Source organism: Hibiscus syriacus, unplaced genomic scaffold (genome assembly GCF_006381635.1).
Source record: "Hibiscus syriacus cultivar Baekdansim isolate YM2019G1 unplaced genomic scaffold, ASM638163v2 tig00003103_pilon, whole genome shotgun sequence".
In the NCBI taxonomy this organism is placed as follows: Eukaryota; Viridiplantae; Streptophyta; class Magnoliopsida; order Malvales; family Malvaceae; genus Hibiscus; species Hibiscus syriacus.
This window is the reverse complement of record NW_024061962.1, coordinates 94,671-119,376: the sequence shown is the minus strand read 5'-3', so window position 1 is coordinate 119,376 and position 24,706 is coordinate 94,671. Positions and strand designations below refer to the sequence as shown.

The window sequence follows — 24,706 nt, the reverse complement described above, 5'->3', positions numbered from 1 at the left end:
GCCCATATAAACAACTCCGGCATTTAGTTCTACTAAATCGGAGAATCACTCCCAATTAGGGGATACATGATAGGTGCAACCCGAATCTAATATCCATTCATCTGAATGGAATGTTATTGATGAAGCAACCAATGATATGTCAGAGTCATTTGCATCATGCTCTGCAACACATGCATCTGGAGCATCTTTTCCTTTCTTCTTCAGCTTTAGACAATCTTTCTTCTAATGGCATTTCTCATGACAAAAGGCACATTCACCTTTTCCCAGTCTGGACTTCGACTTTTATCTCCCTCTCCACTTTGGCTTTTGACTTTTCGAGCGACCTCTTGCCACCATGGCCTCCGCTGCTTCGTACTTGCTCTCCTTCTTGGTTTTCTTCTTGAGCTCGTAGCTATACAAATCATCAGTTACATCTTTAAGGGTAACATTATCCTTACCATGAAGTAACGTTGTCTCAAGGTGCTTAAATTCATCTGGAAGAGATGACAACAACATCAAGGCCAAATCTTCATCTTTGAAGGTTTTATCCATGCCCAATAAGTCTTCCACTAGCTCATTGAACGCAGTGATGTGTTCATTCATACTGGTGTCTTGTTGATAATCAAATCTGAACAATCTTTTCTTCACGTGGAGACGATTTTGAGAGCTTTTCTTTAGAAAATTTTCCTCCAATGCTTTCCACATCTTACTTGCAGAAGTCTCGTTCTTGTAGCCATACTTCTGCTCCCTGGAAAGACAAGATCGAATCGTGCTGCACGCCAAACGATTGATTGTTCCCCATTCTTTCTCCTCCATATATTCGGGATTTTCTTCCTCAATGGCGATGTCTAGACCTTGTTGTAATAAAGTGTCCAACACCTCGCCTTGCCATATGCCAAAATGATTGGATCCATCGAACAACTCCACCGAGAAATTTGCATTTGACATCATCCTGATGAAGAGCTTGATGTCTCAACTGATCCGTATTTTGACATTTTGATTCTAACGAACAATATTCAATATCACAAACTATATTTTTTGAGCAACAAAATCACCAGGATAACCTCAACCAAAGCTCTGATGCCAATTATTGGGGAAATCGTGTTATTTCCCATACGAACGTAGTTTCAAAATTGACCTAAAATGTCAAGAACAAAAACCACCAAAGGTTGCACAGCGGATAAACCTGTCAAACTATTGAATATTGAAACACAATGGAAAAAACCGAATAAAAACAATAAAGGAGAGAACACACCAAATTTACGAGATTCGACGAGAATATCGTCTACTCCTCGGGCACCACACCGGATGATAACTTCATTATATCACAAATATTACAACAAATGGAATTCTTTAGAATTCCCAAAGTGGGAGAATGAAGAATACAAGAGGAAGAGAGAACTTGTTTTGGGATGATTTCTAATGAAATACTTAGGCCTATTTATAGTTGAGTTTTAAGGACTAAACTTATAAATAACCTAATATTTTAGGGATCAAACATGAAAAATAAGTTGGCCACCTACAAAAAAAATTTCCAATGTGTACAAGTTAGCCACCAAATATGAAATTCCCATATTCAAAGTTTGGCCACCAACCAAGATGAAATTTCCAATAAGTTGACCACCAACCAAGATGAAATTTCCAACTTGCCAACTTAATTTCAAGCCAAATCTAACAGAACAAACCGGAAAAATATCAGAGTATAAGGAATAGAGGATTGTTAAATCCCATTTTGTAACTAAGTTGTTGTAACTGAATTTCTGCTAAATCAGTTAGGATGCTGTGTTTTTGGGCTATATAAATGCTCATGTATTGTATAGTTGGATTAAGGGAGTTTTTCATTAATGAAATATATCGTTACTAACTCAATACAGTTTCTCTCTTTACTAAATTCTATTTTTCTCTTTAAATGTTTTCTTCTTCTTCAACCGTTCTTCTCTGACGGTGTCTTTCACTTCTAACCTTCGATCACCAGAGGTTCTCCCTTTCTAGCATGAAGAAGAGCATCCTTGATTTGAGACGCAATGTCTCCTTACAGCACTTGGCCCATGTGGGATGAAAACAGAATTGGATTTTGATGATGTTCCAATCTCCTTCATTGTGTCCAAGTATTGTGTCGCAAGAATCATGTCCTTGACATCCTTAGATGTTGTCCCGGGTATATTTACAGAGAAGTCCAACAGACTGTCCTCGAGTCTCTCTACAACATCCTGCCGCTCTCGAGCTACACCAAGCCCAGCCAGATACATGGATTCGGCATCCCCTTCTGCTCGCTTGATCTGTAATATCTTCTCCGCTTCAGCCTTCTCATTTGCAGCCACCCTCAACCTAGCAGCTATTCCATACAAGTACAGATATATCAATCTTGTTTGATTGGTGTTGATTGCAAGCATTTCTGTGATGAGTGTCATATGTACTGCTTCCATTGATAAATTGATTGATTTTAAAACAAGAAAACAAGGTAAAGTCTCAACAAATACTTGCATTTATCTCGTTCATAGCGCTCCTTACATTCTCATCTGCTTCAATATCCACAATAAGGGTCTGAACTATCTCAAACCCATAGTGTGACATGGCCTAAAGATCCAAAATAACACATAATTTAGTCTTCACAAATTCGGTTGGTCCTAAAACAACGAAGTAGATATGGCTGTATTTCTTCAAGCTCCTGTCCACAGCTTTCGCTATATCGTTCTTCTGATCGAAAACTGAATCCAGCTCCAACCTAGGAACACTTGCCCTAATAACTAAATAAACGATATATTGCATTAGTTCATTCTCCTAACTATAGTCTAAATCCATGAAAGCATATCACAGATAGCATGTATAGGCTGTAGTTAAGCCACTTCCATCCAAAAGGGAAATAATCAAACACGTACCATCAAATACATGGGATTTAATCAGCTCTCTGGTGTTGCTGAGCTTATAGAAAGCATCCCGAGCCTTATCTGCTAAGGCTCGATACTGAATAAAAGCGACCACGTTAACGAATACTATCCTGTAGACATTTTGAAACATCAATCAGAAAAAGTAACTCGTTGTTTTGCTTATGGGAAGGCTTGTTAGAACAAGCACACACGGTGACAGCATGTGCGTATGAAGCATGCAACAAATGAAACAACCTTCACCTTGGTTTTTGTTAATTCACATCGAACATGTATTTGCTGGAAACGCAAGGAGAGAGTAGCGGACGCCTGTACCTAAACAACAGGGCAAACAGTGACAACCAGGCCCAAGAACATGATTAAACTTCCCAAAGGTTTCTGTAATAGCCACGGTTGACTGCTCCACTAGAACACACCCAAGAGCTTGCCCCATTTTCTGACCGAGAAATCAATTGTTCCAACATCAACATCCTTTACCATGTTTACTTGGATCAAATTAATTAGGAGGAAGTCTAGCGACTATAGTGTTGTCATGATAAGGGATGAAGTCGACTTCAATACCCATTTCTCGGTGGTTAGAGTGGGCTTTTATTTGAATCATTTTGGAAGAGACTCGAGGCTTAGGCATGTCGAATGCTTTGTAGAAGTGGACCACACCCATATTGTATTTCCCAAATAACTTTAAGTTTAGAATATCATTTTTCAAAAGAATTTTCTTTATTAGTGTGTATATATATATAAACTTTGGGAATGGTCAATAAATAAACGTGAACATCATGTCTGGTCATACAATTATCCACTTAAATTTTGTATTATATAAGGCATAGATATATGTTATGTATAAACTAAGGGAAGACTGTTACCTAAGATACCCAGGATTGTCAGGACATGTCCACGTTCCATCTTTATCCATACATTTACAACCTGGCATTGTCAGATTTCTACATTTTTAAACGCAATTTCTGTGCATCGCGCTCGTAATTTGGGATGATTAATATATCATAATAAATTTTCAACTTCTCATTTGATTTTATGTGTTAGTTTTCTTTAAAAACATTTGGATTTTAAATGAATCGAACCATTATAAAAGAACGAAATGAGTTTTATATTAAAAAATTTGAATAGAATAATTTTTTAAATTGGATTTGTTTTAAATAATATATTTAAAAATAATTAATATATTATATTTTTAATTATTTTTGTGTTATTAAATAAAAATAAATAATATTTATATCACGTTTAATCAGAATAAAATTTTATTTTTAAATTAAAAAAGTTAATATCGTCAAACATAAAAATATATCATGTGTTAATATATCATGTCGTAATTTGGGATGATTAATATATCATAATAAATTTTCAACTTCTCATTTGATTTTGTGTTAGTTTTCTTTAAAAACATTTGGATTTTGAATGAATCGAACCATTATAAAAGAACGATATGAGTTTTATATTAAAAAAATTGAATAGAATAATTTTTTTAAATTGGATCTGTTTTAAATAATATATTTAAAAATAATTAATATATTATATTTTTAATTATTTTTGTGTTATTAAATAAAAATAAATAATATTTATATCACGTTTAATTAGAATAAAATTTTACTTTTAAATTAAAAAAGTTAATATCATCAAACATAAAAATAAATTTCCTGCTGCTCTGTAGTTTACAAAATTGTCACTAAAATTCTTGTCAAAAGATTGACTTTGCTGCTGCCTGACATAATTTCACTAAACCAGACTGCTTTTGTTAGAGAAAGATCTATAATTGACAACACTCTTCTTGCTCAAGAACTTGTAAAAGGCTATGGGAGGAAGAATATCTCTCCAAGGTGTGCTCTTAAAATTGACCTTAAAAAAACCTTTGATTCTCTTCATTGGGACTTTATTTCAGCTGTTCTTATTGCTATTGGTCTGCCAAACATCTTCATTAGCTGGATTGAAGCTTGCTTCAAGGAAGCAAGATACTCTATCTCTTTAAATGGTAGCATAATTGGATATTTCAAAGGTCAAAGGGGTATTCGTCAAGGAGACCCTTTATCTCCTATTTTATTTGTTCTTTCCATGAATATTCTTTCAAAGATCCTAAACATTGCTGCTGTTAGGGGTTTATTTGGATATCACCCAAAATGCAAAAAAATTGGACTCACTCATTTATCTTTTGCTGACGATCTCTTAATTTTTTGCAAAGGAAACACTGATTATGTTATTGGTATCCTTACTGTTCTGAATCACTTTTATAGCTTGTCTGGTCTTAAACTTAATGTGGATAAGACTGAGCTGTTTGCAGTTGGCATTTCGCATAGAAATCTTGAAGCTATTAAAGCTTTCTCTGGGTTTAAACAAGGATTCCTGCCTGTTAGGTATTTAGGGGTACCCTCAGTCACTCAGAAACTAAACTTACAAGACTGCCAGCCGCTTATAGATAGTATTAAATCTAAACTGCTTCTTTGGTCTGGGAAAATGCTTAGTTATGCTAGAAGATTTGAATTGATCAAATCTGTTCTGTTTAATATTTCAAACTATTGGCGCAGACAGTTCATGCTTCCTCAGTCTGTTATCAATAGAATTGATCAGCTATGTACTCGTTTTCTTTGGAGGGGATCTGATCAAGCGGTTGCTGGAGCTAGAATCAATTGGAAACATACATGTTGTCCCAAATCTGAAGGTGGTCTCAGTTTTAAAAATATCAAAACATGGAACAAATCTTGCATGATTCAGTTAATTCGGAACATTCTTGCTGGAGAATGATCACTTTGGGTTGCTTGGATTAAGTTGTATCTGATCAAGAACCAAGATTTTATTAACTTAAGTGAAAGTCCTACTCACAGCTGGGGCAGCAAAAAATTGTTAAAGCTAAGGACAGAAGCCATATTCCAAATACAAGTATGATTACTTGGATGGCTATTCATGATAGACTTCCAACTCGTGCCCAACTAGCTCGGATATGAACTCAAACTGATGAGTTATGTGTCTTCTGTAAAGAGGAAATTGAAACTCGAAATCATTTGTTTGTTGACTGCCACTTTGCTAAAGCTCTTTGGAACTCCATATTGCAGCTCACTCACTTGCGTAAACCCCACATGTTCTGGGAAACACGGCTTGATTGGTCTTGTAGAGAATGGAAAGGTAAATCCTTCATCTCCACTGTTTTGAGGATTGCATGGAATGCTTTTATTTATTTCATTTGGGAAGAAATGAATAGAAGAATCTTTCAAAATAGAAATAGAGAAATGGACCAGCTTTTGAAGAACATCAAGGAGCAAGTTAGAATCCAGCTTATGGACAAGAAAATCAATAGATTTGATGATGTTAATTCTATTCTCTGTAATTATTGGAGTATTAACTAATTTTTTGTTGTAAATAACAGGTTTCCCTCTTGGGATGTTTCTTGTTTCCTGTAATGTTCATTTGGATAATAAAATTCAATTTATCCAAAAAAAATAAATTAAAATCAAAAAATATTTTATTTTTAAAACCTAACAAAGGTTTCAATAATATTACTTATTTTAAAAGACTTTGGATTCCATAATATATATTATTAATTGATTAATTTTTTTAAATAGTTACTATAAAATTATTAAAGGAAAAAAATTGAGCCGTCCCATTCAACATCCCCACACGCAAGTCTCTCGCTCGCCACGACGATAACGTTATTTCCTTTTCATCCAACATTATCCTTTTCCAAAAAAATGAATCATTTGAACTTGAAGTTGAGCTTGAGATTTATTTGTCAAACAATGAACAGTAACGTGTGGAACTCGATAAGCTAAAGACTATCATCGACTAGAAAGGGTAGAAGTCCAAAAAGGCAAATTGAGTATTATTCTCATCTGATCTTATCTTTTAGGGAATTCCAGAAGAACAAAAAAGCAATCAAATTCAAGTTTAAGCTTTATTATCGCAGTTGATCCTGGTGGCGGATAGTGTCAGAAGATCCCAATGAAACTATCGGCGATGTTTTCCTCCAATTGTTATTCATCGGCGATTGCTAAGAACCCCTTTCAACCACCTTCTCTCAATATTCTGCCGGCCTCCGCCTTTTCTCCTCCACACTCCCACAAGCTATCTTCCCGTCTTCCCGTTTCCTTCAACGGCCTTTTGTTTCGCCGGAATTCAACTTCATCTACCATCGTCTCCGCCTGCAAATCAGACGGTCAATCCAAGGTGATCCTCCTCCTATTGTTGTTTTGGAGAAAAATTATCATTTTTTCTTTCATAAAATACTTTTAATCATTGAACTTAATCAGCTTTACTTTCTTTGGAACTTGGTGCTTGTATGTACATGATCAGCTAAGAAATACTTGTAGGAGTTGTGTTTAGATAATGTCAAGTTTTAATCTTTTAAAACACTTCACCGATTTCTTCTTTTCTTTTTTTTTTATTTATCATAATAATAATAATTTTAGATTTGTTTTAACACTTGATCTAAGACTCCAGTTATCATCTGGAATTCATATAGCTTATAAACATTGCTTTTCTTCTGCATAAAAGTAAGTAATTAAGGCTTCGAAACATACCTGAATTGTTTGATCGTGCGATATAGAGGACTTCATGTGCCAAGTCACTCTAGTAAAATTTACTCACAATAAGAGATATACGGCATGATATATTCAATAGAAGAAATATAAATTATCTTGCAGAGTCCTTTGAGTTGATCTCACGAGCTGGCGAGGCAATCTCTTGCCTTCTCAATATGAATATCGTCAACTGTAACTTCACTTTTGTCAAATTATTTGCATCTGAAAATTTTTACTTATTATGATATCTATGTTACAGGAAGGTGAATCGTTTCTCAGGGATGTCTTGAGAAGCATGGAAACAGTTTATTTAAATAGAAACCCTACTGCAAAATCCATTTTGGAGCTTGTCCATTCCGTTGATGATGAACACATTTGCTATGATCATCTGGCTTTCAGGACTTTTGGGGTATGCTTTCAAACTGTTTGGGAATCGATTGTACTTCATTAATTTGTATTGAATATTGAGCTCTGCTGCACATTTTCTGGTATTGTAACTTAGGTAAATGGTTATGGGATTAACTCCTTGGCAAGTTTTTTTCTGGACTATGGGTATACCCAAAAGGAGGAACTAAGATTTCCTGCTAAAAAATTGAAAGCCTTGTGGTTTTCTCCTCCCAATAGTTCGTCTCAAGATGGTGGCACTGGTGTTAATGGCCCCTTACCAAGAGTATTTATTTCAGAGCTTCTTGTGGATCAACTAAGCCCCAAAACACAGGTATGTTTATTGCCATTTCATTATAAGTCAACATTACTATATTATATAACCTAACTAGTTCATTCATTGTGCCTTGTTTAATCAAAGCTGAAATGTTGCCAAACTTGAAATGCTAAATGATCCGTCTTCAACATACCAAAGCATTGGTGTTAATGGCCCCGTATCGAGAGTATTTATTTCAGAGCTTTGGTTGGTTGCTGATGTTTATATCTCTTTTTCTTTCATTAAACTATTCAAAAGATGCAGATTATGGTGGTGGACTAAAGGGGTAATATGTTCAGCGAATTTATTGACTAGAAATGCATTTTTTAAATGTATTATAGTTGATTTTCAAGTTTGAGACCTAATGAAAGAGAGCCCTACTATCTAATAGTTGTGCCTTCCCTATCTCTCACGTAGAAAACTCTCTAAGTCTTTTGTCGAGAAATCTGGCTAAAGATACTATTATGACTTATGATGTGTTATTATAATTTGCACCTGATGTCCACCTCTCTTTGTACTCCTATGTTCTTATTTTGTATATTTTTTCATTGTTGACTCAGGAAATAATCAGAAAGTACACTGAAAAATACGGTAGTGGAAATAGATATGCTACTCTTGCAAGTGCTCTGGGATCTTTAACATGGGAGAAGCCTTTGTATTCTGAATTTCAACAATTGGCAGGGTACTTTCTGATTGCATTTATTTCATTGAGCAAAGAATTTTGAGCAGTTCACAGCATAATATGAGTTGACTTTACCCATCAGCATCTTAGTGCTATAATACTGCATTTTCTACAGCAGTTTGATTTATACACAGGTCTCCAGTTACAAATGCCTACTTAAATCTCTATAATGTGCAGGGAAAGTGAATATGCTGCATGGACCCTTGTCAATGGGTATGCACTCAATCATGTCACAATCTCCACGCATCGGTTGAAATCTAAATTGAAGAATATCAGAAGCCTCAATCTGTTCATTGAAAAGAATGGGTTCAACTTGAATTCTGAAGGCGGAGTTCTAAAAGGTTTGATACTTCCTCGAACATATATTACTATTTTATTATAAACTGCCTTTAGAATAGCACTTTGAAGGCACAAACTACCGTAACTTTTTGAGAGTGAGATTCTACTCATGATGGTTTCTGTCACGAGGCATGCTGGTCCTAGCAACTAGCTAGTAGCTAGTGACAGTTTGATTGTTGATAATTAAACACCACCAGATTCCTTTTTACTATCCAATGTGATAGAAATGGACTAGGAATGGTGTGAAGTCGAATATTGCTAAAACTCAAAGCAGCTTTCAAAGTATGAAAAGTTAGCACTTGGATCTCTTATTTCAATTTTAGAGAAAAACTCTTTGGCATTATGGCACTGGGAAGAGAGCTTAATGGGTTGGTTTGTTTAAATGCAATATGCCGTTATCGGAGTGTTTTCTATAATCATGCCTGAACTAAGGTTCTTCGTAGCCTGAAACACTTTGCGCAAATCAAGTACTTAGAAATTATTAAAGCTATTCGAGGAGCTTTTAAAATTTCCATATCTCGGATTTATCCCTCCTTAAGATGCTAACGTTAGTTGGGTTTCTTTTTATTATTATTATTGCAATAGCTATTTATCTAATTAGCAACTTATAAGTGGGTTTATTCCTTCCTCCTTCCGTTTTTGCTGTAATGATAATAGCTTTATGAGTATATACTAATTTTTCTCAAAGTTACATACCGTTGCTGTTATGATTGTATTATATATTGGTTTGCAAATGGAGTTAAGAATTAAATGTTTCCTCGGTTTCAGTGAGTCCGGATGGCCTACTGCTGCAAAGCTCAACCGTAGCGGATTCAATACCTTTCAGTTTTTCTGACGGTATTAATGAGTCAGTTCCCTGCTCATACATTGAGTTCGCTGAACGCCTTGTGTTGCCTCAATACAAAAGTCTGCCCGAGAGTGAGGTATTTATAATGTTTTCAGTTGTTTGTTAATATATTAATTTCTCTAAGTTCACAAGGTGCAGGTGACTACAAAAACTCACAACAAAGAGTTCTGTAGCGGACATTAGCTCGCTATGTTAGCCTTGAATGGTTTTAGTGTTCATAATCCCTCTGTATGTTACAATAAACATAGCACGGGTACTGATTTCTTGTATTATGAACTGAATTACACAGATAAAAGAGTCCCACAGGCGAGATGGATTTGAGGTTGGAAATGCTGACAAGATCTTTGAGAGCACATCCAAAGAGCAACTGACAAGGAGAGCTTGATGAGTTTCCTGCATATCCATATCTTTACGAAGACAGTGGCAATTCAGGGGAGTGTGTAGCGGAAGATCACTTAATAAGTCGGTCTTGTCAAATTTCTTAATGTAAATCAACTAACGTTACTGTTGTTGAATGTGGAAAACAATAAATGAAGGGTTAAATATTAGTAATTGGCTTTTCCACTCGCAGTTACCAAGCGCCTAGGCAGTACCCAAAATATTCCTGTATGGAAGACTATTATAGCAACAGGCAACTCAACTCTTTCAACTAGGTAGATTAAAGCAACATATGATTTAACATGGAATTTTGCTCCACATGTAGCTTTACTTGACCTGAATGTCCTGCTGGGAGCTAAAATCCCAAACATTATATTAAAGCAAACATGCTAATCTGTTGTTTTCTCCATTGTCTACGAAGAAATGCTTTGACATAATACATCTATACTGAGGTAAAAAAGAAAAAAGAAAAAAGAAATTGATGAAAAGAGGTTGGGGAAAGATAATTTAACTAGTCAACACTATGGTTTACCATTGGGTTTTGGTGATTGATAGGGATACTGGTGATGATAGGGAGAAGCATGGGAACCATTTGGAATGGAAAGGCTCCTGTGCCCATTCCTTGAAAGTGATCCGGCTGGATTTCGGACACCATTTCTAGTAATTGGACTGGATCCGACTCTTTCCGCTTGCATTGTCTGGAAATAATATGATGAGCTTGCCATGTCCTTGAGATTTGGTAGAGGCTTCAATGCTTCAACCACTTCACTCATTAGAGGTCTAGCTTTTGGATCACGGCTTAGGCAGTGTGCAGCCAGCTGTGCAACTTTCTGAGAAGCTTTAATCGAAAAGTGACCTTCAAGCCTAGGATCGATCAATCTATAGAATCTTCTTCTCTCACCTAGATGAGGTCGAGCCCATTCCACAAGATTATGCTCTCCGTTAGGTCGGTTTTTGTCCATGGATCTTCTGCCAGTTAACATTTCAAGTAAAACCACACCAAAACTGTAGACGTCACTTCTTGAGGTAAGATGTCCTGAGAGAGAATTAATGTTCACTTTAATCAGACCCAAAGAGAAGAACCAAAATAAAGTGTTCCTTTCATCTCCGATTAGTATAGCAGGTAAGGATAAATCTATAAAGGAGAAATTTTGGAGTTCATTCACAAAAATGATTGCAAAACCCACAATAAACAGTGAAAAAGTTTCCGGCATGACAGGTAATCCTGCGGTTTCCCACCTGAAAAACATCTTAAATCATAAACTGACATCATAACTCAACCTGCTTTCACTCCTGTTAAATGAATAGTGGTTCAATGGGATGGAAATGTCAGCAGGCCATTCCATCTAAAGAGCATGCAAAATAGTGTTCAACAGAAAAATAGTTTGGTGTTCATCAGCCAAAGTGCAACATTGTAAGAAGTTTGTGTCACACAGTTTCCAATTTTCTTTAACTGCCTATCTTGAGGACAAGGAGGAAAGGCTTTGAATAACAATTAGACGTGGAACCTCTAAACTCTTTTACTACTGCATTCGAGGATGCCCCCTAAAGTACTATGTGAGATTTAAAGAACTTAATAATAATTAGAGATTAAAGAATCATGCCAAAGGAGGAAGCAGAGCTAAACTACAGGCTCTGACAATTGTCGAAGTGTGTCATGTCCACATAGAAAAGCATTAAAACATGCTTCAAAGATTGGAACATTCATTTTTCATAACCAAAAGAAAGGGTAAAATTAAAATATATCTGCCCTAAAGAACTATTTTATCATCGAACATACTTCTAACTTCCATTTTTAGACATATTTTGCCTGTAAAATCCTGCTCATAAAGCAGATAAATAAAGTTAAAGCTACCTTACAAATCATTTAACTGTCAAGTATAAAGTTCGAAGAGCATATAACAGGGAAGGGAAGGGTAAAGTGGCAAACTTAAACAAGCATCTCCTTTCTTTTAAAGCTTACCAGTCATTACATATTCAGGGGCTGCATAGCCATATGTTCCCATCACACGGGTTGATACATGGGTTTTGTCTCCTTCAGGACCATCTTTAGCAAGTCCAAAATCAGAGAGCTTTGCATTATAGTCCTGCAATGCATATTATTAGGTGTAAATCATTGCGTAAAACAAATTCTTGTTTTATTTTTATCATTAAACAGGGAATTGTACCGAGGTAAAGTTTTTGGGAAACATACTGCATCTAGTAGGATATTAGAGGTTTTGAAATCCCGATAAATCACAGGTCTTTCTGCCTCTTCATGGAGAAATGCAAGACCTTTTGCGGCACCTAGTGCAATTTTCATCCTTATGGACCACGGAAGAGGCAAGGATCCTATATAAGCAACTAACTGAGTTACAATGTTAATTGGAAACATAAAACCCCCCATTACAGCACATAGCTATAAGAAACATGTAGAATATCAAGAGAGAAGTAATTCAATTCCAATCTAAACAGTCAGCCATTTCTAGAGTAGACGGTAGATCCATTATTTTTGGAGTCCAATATAAAAAAGCATCCATACACCAGAGATCAGAGATGATATTTGTTGTAACTTGTAACTCAATATCCCTATAAGATATATGTAGCAAATGACTGAAACCCAACTTGACATATGTTTTGAATGAACAAATATGATGCTTCAAAAATGAATATTCTGAAGTGAAAACTCATTCATAGACAAAACAGCTGCTACATACTTCTGAAGAGGTGATTCTCCAAGCTTCCACGAGGCATAAACTCGTAAGCCAACAATCTCTGATCGTCTTCAATACAATAACCAATAAGTTTAACCAGGTTAGGATGGATGAGCTCACCAAGATAATTCACTTCGGCCTGCCAAAATGATGATCCAAGAAACAACAAAAGATTAAGTAATAAGTACTTAGAAGAAACAAAAAGAAAGCGTTAGGCACTGATATGAATGAGTAAAGGAGAAACAGCTGAGGAAATGTGCAAACCATCCATTCTTTATGACCCTGGAGGCCATCATGGTTGAGTGTTTTAACAGCAACAGTAAGCCCAGTGCCTGGTTTTACTGGAGCAGTTCCATTTTCTTCGATCCACCCCTTGAAAACACAACCAAAACCACCTTCACCGAGAAGACTCTCAGGTCTGAAGTTTCTTGTTGCCAACTTTAGATCATTAAATGTGAACTTCCGTAACCTAGATGCAACTTTAATCTCATCTTCAAGTTTGGAAGCAGAAGAACTACTTTCTGTATTGCTAGTGGTTGTAGATGAGACAACTGGAGCTGTTGGTTGATCTTTACTGGTATCATAGGCAGATTTGCTATCTGTTCATCAATGCACAGATATAACATGTTACAAGATAAAAATTATATAAGGCTCCAACAGGAAAAACATGATGTAGGGGAGAAATTCGGGTTCACATTGTGGGAACTCAAGTTGCCACAGCGCAGTTAGTATGCTGATAATATAATCCCGTTTTGAGTATATATGATTGTAAAGCATCTTTGAACTTCACCATGTATCTGACACTAGCACTTTCTCATCAATGCCATACATCATTTATAACCTTCTCAAAAATAACACTTAAAATGAAACAGCTACCGCAATAGATTTTTCTTCATACAAGCACTAATTTGGCGCTGCATCATGCATGAAGTTCAGCGAACCACCTAAATTACAGTGGAATTCTTCAGTCTTCACATTAAATCTCTATGTCCAGATTTCAAGATCGCTCATGTGTACAAGGGTTCAAAACGATCCAGGACAGTAATTTCCACATTTTATAATATTTAAGAAGCTCAAGGTTGGGGTTAAACTATCATTCGATTAAATTAAAAAATACCAATTTATTATTTTCTAAGGATAGTTAACTAGTTCAACTCTACTAATTGACCCCAATCATAACTAGAAAAAAAACCCACTGCTTGAGTTGTTAGACCTTAAGCTGGATGCACCATTTTACATATTGCACAAGCTAAATTAGCTTCCCTTTTATCATCTCCAAGCTACTTACAAACTGGCATCACAGCATTCAAATCAATAAATGATCATAACAGTGAACATATCATTTCATCCAACAGAACATGCCCAAAAGAACATTACTCAGAGTGACAAAAGGTAACCCAGAAAAGATAAGAACGAGCTGTACAATTTAATAGCAGAAGTATCAATTTAATACTCAGGGAAGACATTCAGCAAGAAAAGGAATGAAAAATCACCATAGTTGGTACTGGTCCCACTAACAGAAGTATCAACTTTGGATCTTGAAGAAATGCAGCTTCTAATAAATCTGAACTTAACCCAACACCCTGTTTCTTCTACAGCAGCTTCATCATTAAGATCTTTTTCACTGTTTTTCTTCTTCTTCCTTCCCTTTGATTTGCACGTATCCCAAGACTTCACCTTTCCTTCCTCAAAACCCAATCCCATCTTCCCTCTTCTTCTAACCCTAACAATTTGTCATATCATAATAAAAAATAAACCAGCAAAGCTGAAGGAACCCAATTTAAAAATGTTAAAAGCTTAATAACCAAAATCCCCAACTTTAAAAAGGTAAAACAAGGGAACCCAGACTAAAATCTTAAGCAGGAAAAAGTAGAATATTTATGGAATCTGGAAATGCTGAAGTTTGTTACTTTGTTTTTCCATTTTTGCTTCTTTATTTTAGGAGATGGAATTAATAAACCCTACTTCAATCTCCTTGTAGTTGTAGTTAGTTCCCTTCCTAGCTATTATTGATTCTTTCCTCCACTGTTTTTAATTTAATTTAATTTATTATTTTCCCTTTACTATTCTAAATCGAATCGAAGACTAGAAAAAGCAAAATGGGGGCTGCCCCGAGAAAAAAAAGATTATCCACCTCAACTTTTATTTTAATTGGATTATTTTCACTTTCTAATTAAGATATTATGTCATTTATTAATGATTGAAAATAGTGATTTGGATGTAAATTCATCTATAATTAATTAAATTTCTATGTCATTTATTTTATGAAAAAATAAGTATAAAATGTAAATTTTGTTTTAATATATAAATTCTTATTTTTAATTAATTATAATCATAACATTTTAGTTTATACATAAAGTAACATATTTTTGGAGGGATATAAGTTATAAGCGAGGGGCGGGATTGCCCGGGCAGCGGGAAGGGCTAAACACGTGGGCAGTGCGGTCATAGAAAGGAAAGGGATGGGTCCTACGCCGATGTGACGTGTTGGTGTACATTGAAATTACTGCTTCTCTTTTTGTTTTGTTTTCAATCCATTTTCAAGTATTTAATTAAAAACCAACTAAACCAAGACCAATGCCACTATTAAAAAAATCAATAATCATCTTCCAATTATTATCATTTAAAATAAATGGTAACAATCCAAGTTTTTTAATTTGACTCACTACAGCTTCAAGTCTTGAAAGATATGAATTCTATTTTTTTTATAGAAAATATAGAGCTGCGAATACAAATTCCAGAGTTGTTGAATGATTATAGCATTTATAATTTCCATACGAGCCCCAAAGCTTTGGCAAAAGAGTAGGTGTAGAAGAAGTTATAGCACTCAAATATATAAGTGGATTACAAATTCACAAGTGTAACAACGGGGTTGTTACAAATACATCACTCACGTCTCAATGATCTCTTTGCAACACATACTGTTTTCACACTTTTAACTTCATCCACAATACAAACAACATTTGTTTCCCCACCATCGATGAGGGTATTATAACAAATGCCATTCTCAAGATTTAAGTTTACGAGAAAACATTTTCACTATTCCTTCTCTGCTCACATACCTGTGTACCAAAGATTCTGCAAAATTGGAATGACCGCTTCATAGTCCTTGTTGATGGCTATAAATAACAAGATGAAGAAAGAAATACAAGTTGCAACACATCCTAAATAATCCCTGTGGAGACACTAGAAGTCGTGTTTATCATCAATGACTGCTCAGGGATGTATGTAAGACCTGTTGCACCAAAAATGGATTCATCAACAAAATCTCCGTATTTGGATAGGCCTTAGGCCTTTTACATATCCAGATGATAACTCTCATGCTCTACCGAATAAAGAACTAGATACATAAAAGGCATGTGTTTTTGTCCCTCTCAGTAGAGGTTTCCTTTCGATGTCAAACATAGATACATGGCATGCTGTAATACATGGTTGGCAATCCGATCATAAATAGATCCCATAAAAGAAGCATTAACCACACACTACTTCTAAAATAATACAATTATATGGGCAAGGCAAATAACAGAACAAGGAAATTGAACAAATGGATACCTTTCCCCTTAACATAAATATGTAAAGTGTCAAGAGTGATTATGCCATCAGTTAACGGAAGTAGCTCAAGTTTAATGGTTGTTGTAGATTGCTCAGGAACATGTCTGAATCAATTGATGTCAGTGTTACCATTTATATATTCAGAATTTGAAACAATATTACAGAAGTTGATGAATTACCCTAGTGGTACTCGACTCTGCAGCCAGAGATGAGTACAGCCCAAACCAGAAGTTGGAATGAAATCAGCAATTGGAGTCAACTGCTCATAGGAAGAAGTAGACCTAACCCCAGCATCACCATTCTCTTTCTGATTATCAGATATAATGGGCATTGAGCCAGGTTTTTGTACTTCAGTTGTTGGAGAATTCAAGGATACCACAGATGGAGGTGAGGTAAATGACGTTGGAGCAAGAACTGTTATAGTTAGATCTTCAGGAGACAAATTTGAAGCCTGGAGAGTTAAAACCTGAGAATCATACCAGTTGAATGAGAACTGTCATAGTTAGATGAACATATAGTGTGCAAGCAAGAAAGAAAGGGAGAGGGAGAATCAAATTGTATAAAACCTGAACTGGAATTTGAGTAACTCCATCAGGTCCAGAATGTCGTCTTGGCATCTCAGATGCAACTGAGATCATAAGATCCCTAGGAGTGCATGGTCTCCAACTTGTTGGCTGCTTGAAAAACAATCTTGATTCTAAGTGTACAATAAAAAATTATATCTTAATAGATAGAACATGCAGTGAACACAGAATTTACGAGATCATACTGTTAACCAAGAGAAATGTGCATACCTGTGTAGTTGCAATGACAAAATACCATAACTGTATAGTGGTTAACAATCGAAACACTCCCCATTCTATCGGAAGTCTGGGAAGGGGGTTGCAAACCAGATGATTTAGATTTTTCTCCGTAAGTTTTGAAATCCTTCCAGATGGAAGACACTGGTTTTAAAATAAAAGAGTGCTCTTCACCCCTCCTGCAACAATACCAGCAATAAAGACATGAGGATAGACAACCCTTCCCATTCCCCAGCACCATGAGATGGCAGATACAACTCACTAAACCTTATTTCCAAACACAATTTAAGATATAAGATAAATATATGGATACACGAATGACTATCCCCATTAAGTAAGGGTTTATTGTTAATTTACAGTTCAATATTCCACAACAATTACGCTTTCTAGCTCATCAAAAAAGTACTAGCGACATTGTGACACATATTCTAAGTAAGCATGTCTGGAACTCTGGATACAGCAGCAAACGATGAATATAGTTTTCTTTTACGTGGTATATATCTTAACCATCATACTAAAATACTAAACATGAGAGAGCCATCAGAAGAATATCATTAAGGGACCAAGAGTGAAAACAACCTCAGAGCTAGATTTGGCAAACTATGGTCATCTCCAGCTTCAATACATGAAATCGGTAGGGAAGGAGGTGGTCCACCTTTGGACGTCTCTTCCAAAACAACTGATATAGCATCTATGTATACTACAAAATCTGGTATATTTTCTGGAGAGACATATTGCAATAAAAATTAATTAGTGACTAAAAGAACCCTGTGACCAAATCCATAAGAGTGGAAATAAAGTGTTTACAACTTATATCAAGAATAGTGAAGATCAGAGTTTACCTTTATCTGAACACAAAGAAGGTCATATGTATTGCAGTCAGTAGCATAAGAATGGATCTCAATGGGTTGAATTATTTGATGTTTCCTCCTCCATCTTCTTTCTGGGATATGGATCCCTTCTAATCCACAATGGACAGAATATCTTTCTTGTTCTAGTGACACACCCCGAAAAGATAAAAGCTCTTCAATCCCTGAGTTTTTACCTCTTAAATTATTCTGAGAAGAGGAATGATCCACCTCATTAAGGTCAAATGATGGTTTAGAACTTTGGGCTTTAACAGGTCCATGAGGAGGTGTAACACTTTGAGGAAGTGCTGACATGGAGTAATTTCTCAAATTACTGAAAGAAGAAAGCTGAGAGGACCTCTGAGATGAGCTATTGATTCCAGAAGCAGATCCTAAAGGTGGGGGATAAAGTGGTAGGTGCGGGAAGAGTGTTATCCAGAGGAATCAACCATTTCAACAGTTCTCTGTTTTGGTCTTCATTTGTATACACTAAGTTGTGCCGATTCTCAGAAGAAGGGTTTCTCTCCTGATATTTTTCAAACTGAAGAACTTCAATGACAGGATCTCTAAGAAAATCAACACCAACATTCACTTTTAAAAGTACCTGCATCCTTCCAAACAGAGAAATAGAATGAGAATCAGTACTCCGAATCAATAAGTAGCAAGCTAATATGAAAATTAAAACAAATGAATTTAAAAATTACAAGGGGAGGGGCAATTTAAGAGCTTCTGCAAGCAATTGCAGAATATGAGTTTGCTGAAAGCTGTTTAAAAGCTGGATTGGCTTTTTGAAAAATCCTAGAAACATGAACAAGACAATGCCCAGGTTGCAATATATAGACTAATGAAAACACAATCTCATCACATTTAATCTACAAGAGTGGCAGTGCGGTTTTCAGTTTGGCCAGCAGGACCCTTATATGCAAGCATTGAAATGAAACGATAGGTATCTACTCATTGAATGCCCCAAATTTCTAACAAGATATTGAATGTGGAAAAGTATAGTCCTAAACTGAACTAACAAATGTCAATCTTTACCTTCCTTCAGTTATGTCATAAAAGTTCTTTATCCTACCTTAAGAGGTTAATCTATGGAAGAAAAAGGCAAAGAGTTCTACATGAAATCAAGATACTATGAAATGGTTCCCCCACCACGTCAGCTAAAAACATATCCGCTTACCAAATCTCCCGACTCTCTCTGCCGCCTTGGAAGTGGAGCCAGCAGCGTGGTTTTGGATTCTGAAGCTGAATCAAGAAAGCTCCCATCTTCTAAGTACAAAGGCGTTGTTCATCAACCCAACGGCCGATGGGGTGCTCAGATATATGAGAAACACCAAATCGTCTGGCTTGGAACTTTCAATGAAGAAGATGAGGCTGCCAAAGTCTATGACATAGCTTCTCAAAGGTTTCGGGGTCTTGATGCCGTCTTCAACTTCAAACAACTCCTGAAATTTGAGGAAGATGACATGGAAATGACCTTACTCAATTCACATTCCAAGGCTGAAATCGTTTACATGTTGCGAAAGCATCCCCTACAATGATGAACTAGAGCAGAGTCAGAGAAGCCATAGCTCCTATGGGAACGGGAAACGAAAGGATGCGGGATTTGGTTCCTTTTCCTTTGGTCTTGAGCTGAAGGTTCATACCAGCTTTTCGAGAAAGCTGTGACACCAAGCGACGTGGGAAAGTTGAATCGACTCGTAATACCTAAGCAGCATGCCGAGAAATACTTCCCTTTACAAACTGGGAGTGCTTCCAAAGAAATTCTCTTGCACTTCGAAGATGTGACTGGAAAAGTTTGGAGGTTTAGGTATTCCTAGTGGAACAACAGCCAAAGTTATGTGTTAACAAAAGGGTGGAGCCGTTTTGTCAAGGAGAAGAACCTTAACGTTGCCGGTAACTCCCGGTTGATCCGATCCGATCGCACATTAATCATAGTAAAAATATCAAAAAATTTAAAACAATTTATAAATATAAAAGTAGAATTTAACAATATTAAGAAAATAAAACAGATTCCAGACTCATATATAAAACAAAATAAAACTTATATGCCCTAAACATATGCACCATATTTCGCAAGCAATGTCGGTGTGACTCCCTTACTGATGTCGATAGTTGCATTGGTTCTGGAAAGCTCAGTAATACATAACTACCAGATGATGCTGAAGAACATGCAGATAACATATAAGCATATGTTTCTTTATTGATTCAGGCATCCATAGATTTTTATGTTGAGCTGAGGTCCCACTGATATCTCAGATAGAAAAAGACAGTAAGCTTTCTGTTCAAAGGAAAATTTTCAGATGACAGGATTCAAGAGATCAGAATAGGTTGTCTACTGTGTTCCCACAAAACCAGTGAAAAAAGTACAAATCTTTTTAAAACAGTAGCAATTTAATTTTTTTTCTTCAAAAAAACATAGTAAAACTCTCCAACCGAAAACCATATACATTTCCCCAGAACTGCATAACCTAAGGGAGCATCTTGAGGCCTGGGAGCCTACCCAAGAAAGATTTTCGGAGCCACAGGGCCTACCCAATAAAGATCTCGGGGCCGTAGGGCCTACCCAAGAAATATCTCAGGGCCGCAGAGCCTACTCAAGGGTCGCCTTAGGTCTATAAGGAATTACCTGTCGGTGTTGAACCTATACAAGGAATTACCAACAACGACTGAACCTGCCAGAGTCTTCAGTCATACCAGTCCCCCAGAGTACCAAGTATAAAAATAATTCCAGTCAATAAACAGAGATATCAGAAATCAGAGTAGAGATGTAACATCCCAAAAAGTGGGCTAGTGACCAAAAGGTAAATTTTGAAAGTTTAAGGATCAAAGTATAAAATTGGGAAAAGTTTAAAGACCTAAATGGTATTTTTCCCAAAAATAATTTTATTCCATAAATGGATTTAGTTTAGTGACCAAATTATAAGATTTTTGAAAGTTTGGTGACCAAAGTATAAATTTTGAAAATATTAGGGACCAAAATAGTAATTTTAAAAAGTTATTGTTGGTTTCGAAAATAAGAAAATAAATATATTATTTTCACATTTTTTAAATGTTGGAAAATAATATTTAAGAGTTTAATTTCATGTTTAATTTTGATTGTTGGATTAAAGTGATAGAATTATAAGTTTTGAAAATTATAAGGGCAAAATGGTAAAGTGGGAAAATATTTTGTTCATCTTTGACTTTGGAAGATGATAAGGTTTATGTGGCTTGATATTAATGTAAATATCAAGTTCATTAAGGGTAAATTAGTATGGATATTTTAATTTCAAGGGTAAAGTGGTAATTTGACATTAAATGAATTTTTTATTCAATATTTAATAAAGAAAGATGAAGAATTATCAGATGAATTTCTTCATCTTCACCAGCAAGAACGTGAGTTTCATAAGGTAAGGAAAAAATATTTGTTTTCCATTTTTGAGCAATTTTCTTTGGAATTCGAGTTATATCGTGAAATAAGAAAGTGATCTACGCGAAGAACGCTATCATTTGGTACCAATATTTCTTTCTAATCTTGCTGGATTTCAAAGATCCCAAATCTAAGGGTTTATGTTCATGACTAGGTTCATGAAATTGATGATGAATCTTGATGTTTTTTAGGTTGTAAATTCATTTTCAAGCTTGATTTATGGTTAAAACATGTTCAATCTTTCTAGAAATTATTCTTTAAATTCGAGCAAAAGAGGAAATTGTAGAACTTTTTGTTTTGATGAGAGTTGATTAGGGATTTAATTGTGGAGATGTTAAAAGGTTGATTTAAAGTTGATTTCATGCTTGAACCGAATTAAAATCGAGCAAAATCATGAAAACGTAGTTTTAAAGGATAAAGTATTCGATCATGATGTATTTAAGTGAGAAAAATTATGGAAAATTATATAAGGTCTGGAAATGATGTAGGAAGTATTCTACAAGCCTTAGAAAAATTTGGGACCATTATGTAATTTTTGAAAAGTTGGGGGACCAATTCAATAATTTTGAAAAAGTTGTATAATTGTTTAATAGTTGAAGTATTATGCTGGAATTTTTTGTTTTGGAATTGAAATAAGCGTTTAGATGTGAAATATGACCATTTTGGAAGTTTGAAAAGATTGGTGATTTAAATGCAATATTTACATAATTTAGGTGTTTAAATGTAATTGTACCTTTGTAAAAGTAAGTGATTGGTAATAATTTCAGTATTGGAATTTTTTGTATTTAAAATTTAAGTTATAAAATGGTGAATGACCATTTTGTGTAAATTGGAAAAGTTGATGCCAATATTAAAAGGAATTATTAAGTGTTAAGTATGTTTGATAGAAAATGAGTTTCAAGTATATTTTGGATTTTGTTTTGGGGATATGTTTATGTTAGTATAATACTAACATATGTATTGTTATGAAATTGTGATTTGTATAGATCGTGATTGATTTGTGACTAAGACAAGTCAAGTACAAAAGGGTTGTTGTGGATTATAGTGAGGAACATATTTTGGATATATAAAGTGTCAAGGTGAGTGCAAATTTAATTTGTACTTATGTTATAGAACAAACATTGGCTTGCGATGAGCCAGTGACGGAGTTACTATGGTAAGAAGTGACTCCTAAAATGTTATTTGATTTGTGATGCATGCATAACATTATATATGGATGTTTTATACATCATTGGGTAGGATTTGCTATAAGTCTATTTCCCATGTTGGAATGCATGATTCTATAAGTACAAGTATGTAATTGATATGATGCTTATGTGTCCATGAGTACATGAAAATGGGTATATGTGTCATATGTTATTATATGTGGCATGATTTACATGATTACATGTATATGCGATATGTGATATTGAACTACATGAATATATGAAAATATGATATCAGTTGTGTGATATGTCTGACATGTTATTTTATACGACATGATCGATGTGAACATATGAGAATAAAATATGAGATACGTGAATCTAATATATGTGAATACATTCATATGTGAGCAAGATATGACATACATGTTTATATGAACACATGAGAAATGATATAAGCTATATGATACAAGCTATATGATTACATGCACATGTGATATATGTGATATGATATGAACCTATGTGATATGGGTTATATAAAAGGGATCTATGATATCATACAACAATGCTATACAAGCTACATGATAATAAGTTATGAGATTACATGTTTATATGATACAAGTGATATGAACTGTTATAAATGATAATTCACATGTTATGTGATAGGAGAGCTAAGGGTATAGTTGGCATGCCAAGAGTCGAGGGTTACATATGTCCTTCGGGATATATGATAGGTCTTTTAGGAAACAAATGACGTTCTTCGGGATGATAGGTCATTCAGGACACAGATGACGTCCTTCGGGACATAGATTTCACATGCCACTCAGTGGATTATAATACGAGCTGTGGTGACATCATATGTGTGCACAACCTCAAAGTACTCACATACCTTAAGTTCTCAGTAATGTACATGGGCCTATAAAAGATATCAAAAGTGTTTACATTATTATATGATATCGTGTTATTATTGTTTACATTGAATTACATGTGTACATGGGCTAATAAAAGAGATAACATAAATACATTGTATGTGATGTATATGCTTTTTTATATGAAGTATATTACAAGATTAATATGCGATATTGTGTGTATTGCTTGGTGAAATGTATTATATGATATGTTACAAGGTTAAGTACAAGATCATATGTTAATGATAATGATGTTGATGTTCATAATAATGGTATATGTGCATGTATGATGTTATATGAAATGTTCTATGGTTTCTATTACATGTTTTATATACCTCACTAAGTCAACGACTTAGCGTGTGATTGTTTCACACGTAGGTTCCGAGAAGATGAAGAATGATAAAAGTTAAGCAAGACATGTCAGTTTCTCATTTCCAAAGATCATATCAAAAAAGAATTGAATAGTAAGTATTTTGTAATACTAATCGTAGTTGGCATGCAACTAAAGCTTTAAACCGTTTATGTGCTAATCAGTTTTATAAACCATTTTGAGATAATTTATGTAAATTATTCAGTTTTATTTAGTGAAAATTTAAAATTATTCACTATTTTGTGCAAGTAAATGTTTTGAAAAGTCAATGTGACACCTCGAACACACTAGAGGTTCCATATATTATTCGAAGGTACTTGTTAATCTTATCAGTAGGGGAAACACCGATCTTCAGTATACCGATAGAATACCGGAAATTAGAATCACTATTGAAAGAATTCATTAGCTAACAGAATCATCAGTTATTCAGAATGTGATTTATCAAGATTATAAAGTCTTTGGATATTTTTCGGAGGCACTATGTAATCAGAGAGGTATTTAGAATCCTTTGCATCTGAGTTACTTGTGTTTTCAGTTATGACAAGAGTGATTCCATTATTCATGAAATCAGAGGCATTTTGGGAATTAGGTTCTTGGAGAATTCTTAGTGATTTGAGCTGATAATGGACAAACGAAGATTCAGGGCATTTA

General features: G+C 35.0%; 2 protein-coding genes and 3 pseudogenes across 2 annotated transcripts; 2 read left to right on the top strand and 3 right to left on the bottom strand.

Moving 5' to 3' along the window:
- Positions 1-1,936: 1,936 nt before the first annotated feature.
- LOC120174592 lies at positions 1,937-3,310 on the bottom strand (annotated as a pseudogene).
- Positions 3,311-6,710: 3,400 nt separating this feature from the next.
- Positions 6,711-10,512, top strand: LOC120174661. The gene is made up of 7 exons (XM_039181443.1): positions 6,711-7,031; positions 7,644-7,793; positions 7,887-8,102; positions 8,645-8,766; positions 8,944-9,107; positions 9,874-10,028; positions 10,242-10,512. The coding sequence occupies exons 1-7, from the start codon at positions 6,807-6,809 to the stop codon at positions 10,335-10,337; spliced, it is 1,128 nt and encodes a 375-aa protein (XP_039037374.1). The 5' UTR covers positions 6,711-6,806; the 3' UTR covers positions 10,338-10,512.
- Positions 10,513-10,551: 39 nt separating this feature from the next.
- LOC120174650 (probable serine/threonine-protein kinase PIX7) lies at positions 10,552-14,861 on the bottom strand. Its single transcript, XM_039181436.1, has 6 exons — positions 14,517-14,861; positions 13,288-13,622; positions 13,027-13,162; positions 12,525-12,661; positions 12,294-12,417; positions 10,552-11,366 (listed from the first exon to the last, which is right to left on the bottom strand). Exons 1-6 carry the CDS (start codon positions 14,725-14,727, stop codon positions 10,852-10,854), a joined length of 1,458 nt encoding a protein of 485 aa, XP_039037367.1. The 5' UTR covers positions 14,728-14,861; the 3' UTR covers positions 10,552-10,851.
- Positions 14,862-15,916: 1,055 nt separating this feature from the next.
- LOC120174639 lies at positions 15,917-19,103 on the bottom strand (annotated as a pseudogene).
- A 211-nt stretch (positions 19,104-19,314) lies between these two features.
- On the top strand, positions 19,315-20,445 carry LOC120174573 (annotated as a pseudogene).
- The last annotated feature ends 4,261 nt before the right edge of the window (positions 20,446-24,706 follow it).